Source organism: Stylophora pistillata, chromosome 2 (assembly GCF_964205215.1).
Source record: "Stylophora pistillata chromosome 2, jaStyPist1.2, whole genome shotgun sequence".
In the NCBI taxonomy this organism is placed as follows: domain Eukaryota; kingdom Metazoa; phylum Cnidaria; class Anthozoa; order Scleractinia; family Pocilloporidae; genus Stylophora; species Stylophora pistillata.
Genome location: NC_142520.1, coordinates 3,627,460 through 3,639,700, shown reverse-complemented (window position 1 = coordinate 3,639,700; position 12,241 = coordinate 3,627,460). Strand labels below are relative to the sequence as shown.

The 12,241-nt window shown below is 41.1% G+C and overlaps 1 protein-coding gene across 1 annotated transcript in view; it reads left to right on the top strand.

The window, feature by feature from the left end:
• LOC111345064 (trafficking protein particle complex subunit 9) overlaps positions 1-12,178 on the top strand; it is a 20,087-nt gene extending 7,909 nt beyond the window's left edge. Inside the window, exons 7-22 of the mRNA XM_022952319.2 lie at positions 212-305; positions 848-1,048; positions 1,781-1,920; positions 2,436-2,521; positions 3,288-3,414; positions 4,124-4,343; positions 4,941-5,026; positions 5,577-5,877; positions 6,227-6,327; positions 6,413-6,470; positions 6,560-6,617; positions 6,982-7,056; positions 7,603-7,696; positions 8,222-8,326; positions 9,457-9,581; positions 10,532-12,178. Of these exons, the coding sequence (XP_022808054.2) occupies positions 212-305; positions 848-1,048; positions 1,781-1,920; positions 2,436-2,521; positions 3,288-3,414; positions 4,124-4,343; positions 4,941-5,026; positions 5,577-5,877; positions 6,227-6,327; positions 6,413-6,470; positions 6,560-6,617; positions 6,982-7,056; positions 7,603-7,696; positions 8,222-8,326; positions 9,457-9,581; positions 10,532-10,780 (2,120 nt within the window). The 3' untranslated portion in view covers positions 10,781-12,178. The remainder of the gene's footprint in view (positions 1-211; positions 306-847; positions 1,049-1,780; positions 1,921-2,435; positions 2,522-3,287; positions 3,415-4,123; positions 4,344-4,940; positions 5,027-5,576; positions 5,878-6,226; positions 6,328-6,412; positions 6,471-6,559; positions 6,618-6,981; positions 7,057-7,602; positions 7,697-8,221; positions 8,327-9,456; positions 9,582-10,531) is intronic.
• The last annotated feature ends 63 nt before the right edge of the window (positions 12,179-12,241 follow it).

The following is a 12,241-nucleotide window of genomic DNA, read 5'->3' as shown; positions in this document are numbered from 1 at the left end:
AACCAAAGCAATCCCATAACACTTACGACATTCATATTGAAACTGGTATATGATAAAAACTCTTGTTTGTATTGTTTCATATCAGGATCTTTGCATATAGATTGTTTTGCTACGTACGCCTGTACATGTTGGTGTTGTACATGCTGTTGTAGTAAAATCCTGCTTATTGTGCGGTTATTCTTAGCTGTTTCCGGTATTTTTTTTAACAAAGGTGTTACAAATGGTTGGCCAGCACTTCAAACCAGGCTTCTTAATGAGCTTATTTATACTGCTCGCCGCTTAGGAGATCCTGCTCTTGCTTTTAGGTAAGTATGCTTGTTTTCTGTGCGTCAAAGAGTGCGAACGTAACTCGTTCCAGACTAACAGTCGGGAACAAACAACCACAAGTCTGGCGCCGTTTCGCTCTGACGGAGAGCTACATGTAACGCTCGAAACGTCGACTTTTAAACTATTTACGGTGGCCGATTTGTATTATCAACTTAGTTGATAAAACCAAATTACTTTGTTATACTGCCCCACGGACGCAACACTACAGTTTCTTTAGAAACTTACCCTCTTTATTTATCCGTTAGGGACGATAAGGGAAAAAGGGTGATGGCGATAGACAGCGGTTGTCGTTGTCAGGGAAACGGTTGATCCGGTGCTGTTTTTCGCGCCGATGCCTCTTCGCTCACGTAAGCTTACGAGCGATGATGCTTGAAATAAACGTCTTTGTGACAGAACACCACGTGAGAGCAAGAGTCACGTGTTCAAGTTTGTGTCATGTCATGGGCTGAAGCTGCCCGTGTGGAAAGGTGCTGACGATGACTTCATTAAATTCCTTATCTTTTTTTTTTTTTTTTTCCAGACATATTACATTTTTGTTGCACACGATGTATGCCCATTTGAGTGATGATGAGAGAAAAGAGTTATGCTTATTGTTAGAGAGTTCAGCTAAACAGTGCACCGGTTCGCCCAGATCACCCAAGTCGCCTAAGGAAACGGACGGGCAGAGAATTGATGCCTTAGACATGGCTTTGGTACCACTGACTAAAATGCCTCTTGTTAGGTAAGCGAAAGATAAACATCTTTTTAGGAACTTTGATATATCTCTCCGTTAGTACGTGATTGGTCAATTTAGTCGGCAGGTTTGCTATACGGTCCGCTGAATTCAAAAGTTTGTTTGAATAGTCCATTTTATACTTGCGTGCTTGGATGCCAATGCTTTTGAACAGGAGTGAGGCTATGGGTGACCTTGTTATGATACAAACATTGCTGCTTTTCAAATGTAAATCACTTTGTTATCATGCTAATTAGATACAGGTCTCTATCACAACAAGGTCACCTTTTAGGCTCACTCCAACTCAAAGGCTTGGCAACTAAGCACGCAACTGTAAAATGGCCCATTGATTACTTCCCCCTGCTTTGAACCCAGAAAGAGTACTGAATATCGTATTGACCTCGTTTTCTTGGTCCGTACTTTAATCTACAAAGTCTCGTTTTTTACTCTCGGATTTATGGCCCGCGCGCTTTCCATTTGGGCTATGAAGCCGGGCAGAAAAACACTCGGCCTGTACATGTGCCTCACAGTACGGACCTCGAACAAAGTTAGTAGGAGTTTTGTATAACATGAATGCAGTGTGTAGTAACGTTCATTAGAATGGCCACATACTAATCTTTTATCCACAGCAGGAGAAGCAGGGAGGATTACTTTGTTCCACAAAGGAAAAGAAAAAAAGTTCCGCGTCATTGCGATGCTCATTGAATTCTTCCTCTCAAATATTTCATTCCTCTGCTTCAGATCGTTTAAAGTTAATCCACTAGCTCCACACATGAAGCCTGTTGGGAATAAATCAGCTGCAGCTTCCGGCCCGGAATCAGCGGGTCCGTTTATATTCTCATCACTCAGAGGAAAAGTCAAGCAATCAAAGAAATCCATTAGTGAGACTTTATGTGGTTGTGGTTGTTATTGTTGTTGTTATTGTTATCGTTATCGTTATCGTTATCGTTGTCGTTACCGTTATCGTCATCGTTATCGTTACCGTCGTCGTCATCGTTGTCGTTATCCTCATCGTTATCTTTATCGTCATTGTTAGCCATCTTTATCGTGGTCATCGTCGTTATGTTTATCGCCATCGTCATCGTCTACGTCATCATTATCTTTATTATCGTAGTCGTCGTCTTCGTCGTCGTTTTCAACAATTACTTACGTTGTCTTCGTTATGGTTATTTTCTTCTTCGTTATCGCTATCGTTGCCGTAATCGTCATCGTTATGGTTGTTGTTACTCTTGTTTTTATTTTCATTATTGTTATTACTTGTTACTGTATTATTATAGTAATTATTATTACTGTTATTAACATTGTTGTTGTCGTTATTGTTATTGTTATATCTTTGTTATTGTTATATCTTTATTATTCTTATTACTATCCTATCTTGGGCGTTTATTTTCTACAGATACAACTTGGGTTTGCGGGGACATCGGTCAAGTCTCGCTGGATGTCTACAATCCAATGCCATGTGAACTGAGAGTCTCCCAAATGGTAAAACAGAACTGTGATGTAATGGCCCAGCGTATTTGTTAAAACCCTTTCACTCCAAGGCTCCCAACACTTCTAAGAAATTCTCCTTTATGTCTGCCATGCAGTTCTTATGGTATTAGTTTTTGATAATTTGTTGGTGGATCAAATAATAATCCTCCACTGACATTTTTCTTTACTCGCATCACTTGTCTGCATAATATTGTGTTGATAAGGAGAAATTCTTTCTTGGTCACTAAGGGAAGTTAACGCTAAATTTAACGGACTTTATTTGTTAAATATGTATGACACACAGTATGGAGAATTGATATTTAAATCTTTTGAGTGAAAAGGTTAATTTTACGTTCCTGCCCAATGAACTTGCTGATTTTGTCTAAAATTTTTTGGAAAAAAGAACCCTTTAAATGGTTTTTGTCCCATCTTCAATTTGTATTCTTTTTTAAGAAGTTGATAAATTTAACAAATTGCCAGTTGCTAAGCATGGTCTGTACTCTTATCGACATCGATATTCGTCGTCACAGTGGTCAAAATGTTTTGGACTCACGAGGCGTAGCGATTCTTTCAATGCATGATACGTTGCGTGACACGTTGACGCGAGCAGCTTTGTTTCAACTCTATCGACAACGGAAAATTGGCCAATCAGATTCCAACATTACTGAAAATTGGGGTTAAAAAAAAAAGTGATGGATGAATTGGTATATGAATTGATTAACGAGCTTTGTGACTTGCCAACACAAACCGTCTTTTTTTTAATCGCCTTCCCTTGCAGGTTCTTTGTGTGGAAGGGGTAGAATTCGAGCCGTACCCAACGTGTTTGTCTCTTCCTCCGAAGGCAGGCCCTCACGCAGTAATGTTGCTCGGGATACCATCCTCTGCAGGACCAATGAGAGTTACTGGTAAGTGTAACCAGGAAGGAAGGACGGAGGGGGAGGGGGAGGGGGTAAGTATGACTAGATAGGGAGGGATCCTCGCGCGATTATATTGCCTGGAATACCGCCCTATGTCGACGAAAATTACTGGTAAGTGTGATGGGGAGGGGAGGTAAGGGAGAAAGGCAAGTGCTACCAGGGGGGAAGGGTTGATGATGGAGCGCTATATATAGTACCACTGAAATGGAAAAATGTTTTTTTGCCATCACGCAGTTCCGATTTGCTTATTGACTTAAACGCACCGAGAGCATTATTGCGTCTTAGTTTCAAAAGTAAGTGACTTTTTCAACGGTGATCTCTTATTCTAATGGTCTCCCAATACCGTACTGTTTTCCAGCATGAAGCTGGTTTGGCACTAAAAGCTCTTTAGTCTCTACTATCACTTCCTCTCTGTATTCAGCCCCTCTTATTACAACTCAGCTGGAACACTTTTGTTGAATAGAAACACTTCACTTTGTGTTTGGTTATCTATCCTGCTTCTAAATGGAATCTATACGCTAATTCTCTCGCCTGATCTTGAAACATTTCTTTGTTTTTCATTTTTCCCAATAATTTGGTTCTACATCAACGTAATGCCTCCAACCTACTACCTTTCGTGCCTCTATTTGCATATTTTCTCCAGCGTGTTTTAAAATCAAAGAATAATTTATAACCTGAACACTCCGGTCTTTCTTAGGTTACTCAGTGACAGTATTCGGTGTTGAAAGCACCTGCAAGTTGACAAAAGAAAATTTGGAGAATAAAGACGATTTTCCTGTGATCGTGGATGTGTGTCCCTCAATGCCCCTTATTCAGGTGTCCACAACTCTGCCCAAGGTCCGTTGTCAGCCGCCTGATCCCGACACCGCCCAATCTGCGCCTCTTGTCACTGCGGTTACTTTGTATGCTGGACAAAGGTGGGTACATAAACTGAATTTAAAGAGCTCCTTTTGCATTAAAGTGTTCAGTAGCGTTCGCCCCATCTCTAGCCCAACTTTTATAAACAAATGCGTGGAGAAGGCTGTAGCAACCTCAGATATCTGTCACGTTAAGGATAACACTGTGATGTTGTTTATATGCGCAATGATAGATTTCATTTAAGTTACGGAGACGGCATTGATCAAAAGTTCAGAATGATACACTCCAGGCGATTGACACCAACTCTGTATGATATTGCTTTAATAAGATCTTTCAGTAGCGTTCAGCACTGTCGATTACTTAAGTCTTGTACATCGTCTTTCACATCGCTTTGGCTTTGTGGATAGTGCGCTCGAGTGGGTCAGATCTTATTTGTACGATCGTTACCACACAGTGAAAGTAAACGGTAATGTGTAATCTAGTCGCGAATCGTATTTCAGTGTGCTTAAGAGTAGTGTCGTTGATCTGGTGAACAATTTTTACCGGCCTCACTCGTAGGACTCGTTTTAAATATGAGTTTAGTAACGGTCCATTTCCTCTACATTCTTATCTATTCTCCACTAACAGTGCAATCGTTCTTTTCGTTTTGTAAATAGCATGAAAGGGACCATCACGCTGGAAAACATTGGCAAGATGCCAGTTGAGAGTCTGAACATTTCTGTTACCAGCAAGGATGGCGAAGGTAAGGAATTAACCTGCTTTACCCTGGATAGCAAGGGAGGAAGGTTGATCATCATTAGTGCAGACTCCATGAAGGTGTGAAGTTTCTGTTGTTCTCTGAAATAAACAGTTATGGTGTGAAGAAGAGTGGTGTCTATCCACTAATCTTGCGCTCCAGAACATCTCCGCTTTATAAGGCGACAAGGATTACTCACAGGCAAGCCTGCGTGGCTTCTAACCACTCACGCTTGTTTATCTTCGTTCCCTTGAAGTGACTGTTTCCCAAACAGCTGCTTGTCTGTATGAGAGAAATATTTCATCCCCAAACATGAAATAGCGACTCCGGTGAGATCTCGAAATCGCTTAATTAAGCTATTGTGCTGCTGCCTCGCTACAGGTTTTTCAAAGCGGAGCTTAGCGACAAGCATAGTATCCATGTGAAACAAATATGGTCCGCCTTTGAGCTGAGAAAATTGGTCACAACATGCGTCCGTTTATCCGTACGGAGATACTGGGTCCAACGGAAAAGGATTAATGACGAATTAACTAAATAGGATTTTTCTTCTACTTAGGAGTCGATGAACTCTTCAGTTTTGATGAGGAAGAAATCAAATCCAAGCTCCCAGTCCCTCCCGGCCACTCCACCGACATCACAGTTACAATAACTGGCGCTCATCGCCTCCCACAAGGCACTGAGAGCAGCGACAATCCCAGTTACGACCCGGCGGCACCATGGGGTTTGACCGGTTCCATTCAGTTCCGTTACTCGACAGCATCAAATAGTCACATGTCACGCAAGGTCACCATGGCCATAGACGTGACAGTGGTGCCCAGCTTGATCTGCGAAAACTATCAGATTATAGAGCTCCCCAGGTATAATGCATGACAATTTGGATCACCATGAGTTTTGTCGTAACTTTGCGTGACAATGATCGCTCACGAAGGCAGGGAAAAGCTACACCGTTTTCTATCTTGCTACCTAACACAAAGGTTTTCTCAAACCAGCCTTTACAACGACAGTTTTCGACATCTTTGTGTCTGGCATCTAAAGCTCATTACGGAACATTCTGTTGAAACTTGACGTGACAACGTAGACAACAGCTTCTCACTGATTGACTAAAATACTCGAGGAAATACCCTACCGTCAAGCGACGTTGAAAGTTGTGAGTAATGACTCTAACAAGTATAAACTAACTGTCTCTTCTTTCCCTCTTTCCACCAGTGATCGATCTCATTGTTTACTGATGTTTGACGCTGTAAACAAGACTTCCAATGACATGGAACTGTCCTTCTGTGTGGGCAATTGTAATGAATCTAATTCTGGTAAGCGTTTGAATTTTCCTCTGTCTAGCATTTTACAACTGTAATGTTTTGCTTAATTTTGATTATTTTCCTTTGATTTTTGTAGTAGAAGGAGAGTTGACTGCGGATGGTTCCATGAATATTCAAGGAAATGACAAAAATAGGTAGTAAGCTATTTTTTTTTCTACATGTTGTTATTACTATCTCGAAATCAGTGTACGATATTTACGATGTTTTCATTTCCTTACTCAAGGATAACTATGAATTTGCCAAGATTTGCTTTACCAGTGTCTATTGACCATAGCCAAGGGGTAAGTATTTTTCACTGTCCTGGAAGTTTTTATTTTTTCTTACGCCCCATTCCGAAATCCACCATTGGTATACTATGAAGCAGGAACTAAGAATGTTTTATAAAATAACTGAGACACTATGCGCGCCCTAATTGGTCAAAACCCATTGTTTATTGCACTGGTAAACCCATAGAAAATACCGTGTTTTGTTTTAAGTTTATTTCTATTGGTTTACCAGCTTAATTACCCGCTAGGGATGCTGGGAGATCACGAGAAAAGGTTAGAACTCACTTGCTTCCGTCCGGCTAAACCAATAGAAATTGAGGGCTACTGCTTGAAAGTATTGTACAATTTTCCAAACGTTTTCATGGTCGTGCTTTTTTAGGTGGACACTGACTCCCAGAGACGCGCTGAATACAAAAGAAGAGTCTGTGAATTGGTTAGGATTAGTTGGAATCTTGTATCCTTTTCGTAAAGGGGGCTTTTGGGCCCGGCACCAATTTGCAGGGAAGTTTGAGATGATCATGGTCATCTATTAGTGTGAATAGTTATACAGCGATTTTTATGAGCAAACTTCGTGTCGGTAAGAATTTCTGAATTTTACTCTCAGTACCTGAAGAAACTGAAATGGAGAGTAAGCTAAAAAAGAGTCCTAGAAAAAGTGATCGTTATTAGATGAGATTTTGTTAGTTAGTTAGTTGAATTTCACGCAGATTACTTTCAAAGGGCAAACATATTTTAAAGCGAGATCGGGGAAGTTTTAATTTAAGGGCAAACCTTTTTCAACCACTTTTCACTACATAGGTTGTAGGTCACGACTGAGCACTTATTACTTTCACTCGAGTCTGAAAGAATAATTGAATTTCATATTCAAACATTTTTATAAAAACCTTGTGACTAAACATTAACAAATTAATTTCTATGGCTGTCAGGCCCTTTTTTTCCCTCATCGATTCAATCTGCAGGCATTACCCATATTGTTGTGTCATCCTTGATTGTGTCACAGCCGGCATGTAACGCTTCTGGCAGTGGTAATGTCGAGAATCTGAAACTGAACTCGAGTATGATGCAGGCGTTGAGACCAGATCCAGTCTCATTTGGTGAGTTACCGATAAATGTTATATCTTAATGGTTACAACGACGTAGAATAGATTGATGAAAGAAACGCTCGTTTCTTTTGGTGATTTATTTTTCCTTAAGTGTCGTAACATTTCTTATTTCCTCGTATTGAATTGACGTGTGTATGCAGTCGTTGTTTATTTATTATGTTGGCTAAATTTCTTATTCGTTTTCAAGGCTAGTCTAATTGAGCCTAGATGCGCAACATTTCAATTCACTTGACTGTGATGTGTGCCAAATACACGTGCGTAGAGGCTACGTGATCCCGCAAGTGTTAGAGACCGTCAAGATGTAGATACATATATATTTTGCGAGGTACTCGCTCACGAATAAGCGCAAATGAAAACTTTCTCTGCATGGACTCCATCACTTGCTCCGTGATTATCTCTTTATAGGCAGTTTAGCTACGATATTGTTCGATTGGTCGTTTCTTAGCGCTTAAGTCATGGCACTTTCTTGATATTATGAATAAGAATATGATTGGACCCAAAGTTTCTTATTCAAAGGTGTTAAGATCAATGGAGAGGAATACGACAACGCCACTTCAAGTGGAATCACAATCTCACTGTGCTCGATTGCGGAGCTCAATGTTCAAGTGTTTAATGAAAGTGGTAAGTTATAACTTGATTTTAGGTTTTGTGCGAATTGCGTGACTTATTGTTGTCAAACAAGGTACGCCAAGATGTGTAAAGAATAATGAGAAAAATGGGCCCGACTTAAAGTTAAACGTATTCTACGAAAAAACCTTATCAAGTGGTTACCTTCTTATTACACTCATTCGGTTCAAAGATAATAAGTATGGTAAAGGATTGACGACAAGCCAGGGCTCGAATTTAATTTTTGGATCACTAACCCTTCGGGTTAGTAGACATCTTTTTTACTAACCAAATTATAAAGTTTGGTATCCAAGCTGACAAGTTACTATATCTCAAATATTAAACATTTTGATAATAACGACTAGGACAAATTAAAGAGTAGCTCAAATTGCATGATGAGCTTAAAAACGTTGACAATTATGCACCTATTGTATTTCCCTCTCGTTTACCATGATTAGTCAAGAACAGTACATCTACAGCACATTCTCTGAAAAGAGTTTTAAGTTGATTTAACAACTGGAGCATTCTCAGTATTCCTCTGAGAGTCAGGTCTACGTGCTCTTTGTCCCGAAGTCCACCAATGGTGTAATAGGTTAGAAAATTTTACTAACCATGTCGGGTTAGTTGGACAGATTTTTAGTAACCAAACGTTGAAAATTCTAACCACTAACGGGTTACCTTCAATTTCGAGCCCTGCAAGCGCGAGTTTGAAGTGATTAATAGAAGTTTTACTCTTCATGAATGATGTTCCATTTTTTCCATCACGGTTTTCCCTCAGTGCCTCGACACCTCACTCTCCTGGTTGGAGATAACCTTTGTGAAAGTAAGTGTCTTGTCTCATGAACTCGACACAATCACTCTGCCAGATCTCGAACCTAGGTCTCTCGGGTTAGAATCCAGTGTGCTCACCACAGGACACCCCTCTGTCACTTCCGTATAGTCGCATAGCTTTACCTTTTTTGGCCCGGTGACTATACTGCACCTCTTGCGCATGTTTGCTGTTAAGGTTGCAATCCAGAGACACTGCGATGGAGTGTTATTGGAGAAAAGCCAGATGATAATTCCTCCGTCATGGCTTATTGAGAACACCATGTATACAATGGAGAAACAAGTAACTTATAATTTCATCTATTTTTTAATATCAGATGAACCTCATGGGCCTCTAGTGTTGACCATCGAACCTTACCAGGACCAGGCCTCTGGTTGTCCAGTGACTGAGCTGGATGGAAAGGTGGCCTGGGTAGGAACTTTACAAGTACATACTCCTGAGGTATAATTTCTATCATGTGGCATGTGGTAACGTGTGTGCTGTGTTCCTTTATGTGGGGTGGGCAGGGAAGGGGAACAGGATAACAAAAACAAATTGTAATAGCTTTGCCTTTTTAGTGTACACCTCCCAGTAACAGCCATCTCCTCCCAATGTCACTTCTAATCCAATCCACGCAGAAACCGATAAGCGGTTGAAAGAATGGTTATCGCTAAGCGTCTTGACATAAATCTGATCACGCCCAACTAACATCTCAACGTAGTTTGGTTTTATAAGCTGAGTTGATAATGTGAATTGGCTTCCGTAAAGGGATACTTAAGTGGACGTTTCGAAAGATAGCTGTTTGGATTTGCTTTGACGAAGGGCTAACGCTCGAAACATCAGGTTCAGAATCTCTTTTCTCCCGCGAATCTTCTCTCCCCCTGCGCCCCCTCTCCCCTGCGCTCCCTCTCCCCCGCGCTCCCTCTCCCCTGCGCCCCCTCTCCCCCGCGCTCCCTCTCCCCCGCGCTCCCTCTCCCCCGCGCTCCCTCTCCCCCGCGCTCCCTCTCCCCCGCGCTCCCTCTCCCCTGCGCCCCCTCTCCCCCGCGCTCCCTCTCCCCCGCGCTCCCTCTCCCCTGCGCTCCCTCTTCTGCGACGCATAAAAATTTGTGTCCTTTAACATCTCAATGAACTGAGATCACGTCTACCCAGGAGCCCAGTGTCAATCTTGTTGGCAATTATGTTTTCGAATTCCTTTAAAAGGCATGCAACTTTAAAATAGTACTTATCCTTGGGCACAATTTGTTGCACTCCCATCTGATGCTTAGTCATTAGTCTTATGCGGCATCTCTTCTCAAATTGTACAATTCCCGCATGACTGCGCTTTAGAATAAACCCAGTACTACACGGACACCTGATTAATATTGCTAGATCATAGCCTGTCGGAGACACCAAAATGTTTATTCCTCCCTAAGGTACTGCCCGGGAAGTCCTTCTGCCACTCGTGTTCGCTGATGTTTTTGTATGAGGGACAATTCAAGCTCTCTATTTCTTGTACTGAGACTGCATCGGAACAAGCCGCACCTTCTCCACAGGGAACAGGGTCAAAGTCACCTGAAAGAACTTGCAATTCTGAAAACACAGATACGATTCTGAAAGGAGAAATACATAGTTTAAAGAGGTCATGGACATATTCGCCATCTGTTAGAATACATGTCGTTTGATGGTAGCCATTGAAGATAAATTATTAGCAGTTTATGTCTACAAATTACAAAGAGTTGTGCAGCTCAGTGGTTCCCTGCAAAATATCTTTAACATCATCCATGAGCCATTCCAAGTCATGTCAAAATCAAAATCAACATAACATTGACTCATATTTGTTGTCATTTGGAATCCGCTGTGCGATAACTGCGCTGGCTCAGTTACGGGAACCAGCGAGCAGGGACCTGTTTTGGACTTCTCGTAACAGTGTTCTAGGAATTCCTGCGAAATTGTGGTGAGAATTAAGGCACGTGACCTGGCAGGTTTAACAAACAAAACGCAACATGATATGGGTGAGGGACAACGCACGGGACGGCCTCAACAAGAATGTTTTGAGTTAACTTCCGAGATAAGAAGTAACGACACCACTTTCTGCGTTTCTTATGTATCCTTGCTGATTCACGGGGAGGCTTAAGGGGTCCGGAATCCCCCCACCCCTCACCCCCTCTCTCGTCAGACCTTTGAGCTCCTGTCTGCATCAAAATTCTCGCAACAACAGGATCGCATATTACTTCCGCCATATAAAGTATGCAATAAGCATAAATAAGCACTTTTACTTGTTTCGCAAGATTTCGTCGATTATTTAAACTATATCGTTAAAACAAATTCTATTTTTTTCTGAATCAGATTTGGAACAACTCCCCCCCCCCCTTCCCCCCATTAAAAAAAATCGTTGGATCTGCCTCTGGTTCAAAAAACGGCTTATCGGCCTCTCACATGCAAGCTGAAGTGTGTTTGCTTCAATTCTTCTCTGGAGATAATTGTTTTTCCAAGATCTCAGACAGGCAGATCCACATTAGCTAGACTCATCACGTGTCACGAGTTCTGTTCGTTGCTTGGCAACAAACCAGTCCAAGCCCTCACGCGATAACTCTTAAGTTTCCACAACCGATTGTCTCTTCTATCTACCAAACCAGACCCTGTGAATAAGTTAAGTAAACCTGGTAATATATCTTGAAAACACACCTCCAGTGGTTGACTTTTTCTATTCTTAGCGCACTAAAAAGTGAAGTTGCATCTTGATCATTTCTTGAAGAGGAAATTGTGAAATCCGTCATCCCGCGGCTAATACTTGTTTAAAAACCAAATAAGGTAAAAATGGCTTTGAGACTTTCCAATCGTTGTTTGTTAAAATCGTAGGGAGTCTACAAATTAATTGTAAGTTGTTTGTGGCCGGTGTAAAAAATAAAATTGCGTTTTAGTAATTGTTCTAAATGTGAAACGCACTTGAAAATTCTTTGTACCTTTTATCATCATCAAAGGTATCAGAAAATTAACTGTCACTGAAATGGAAATAATTAGGTAAAACATGAAATAAATGAAATGACATTTATTTGATAAATATGTCAATTTTTCTTGAAGGAATGTTTAGTTTTTTTCTTGTATTTGTTCGATATCTTGTGCTCTTTATCTGAAACGATGGG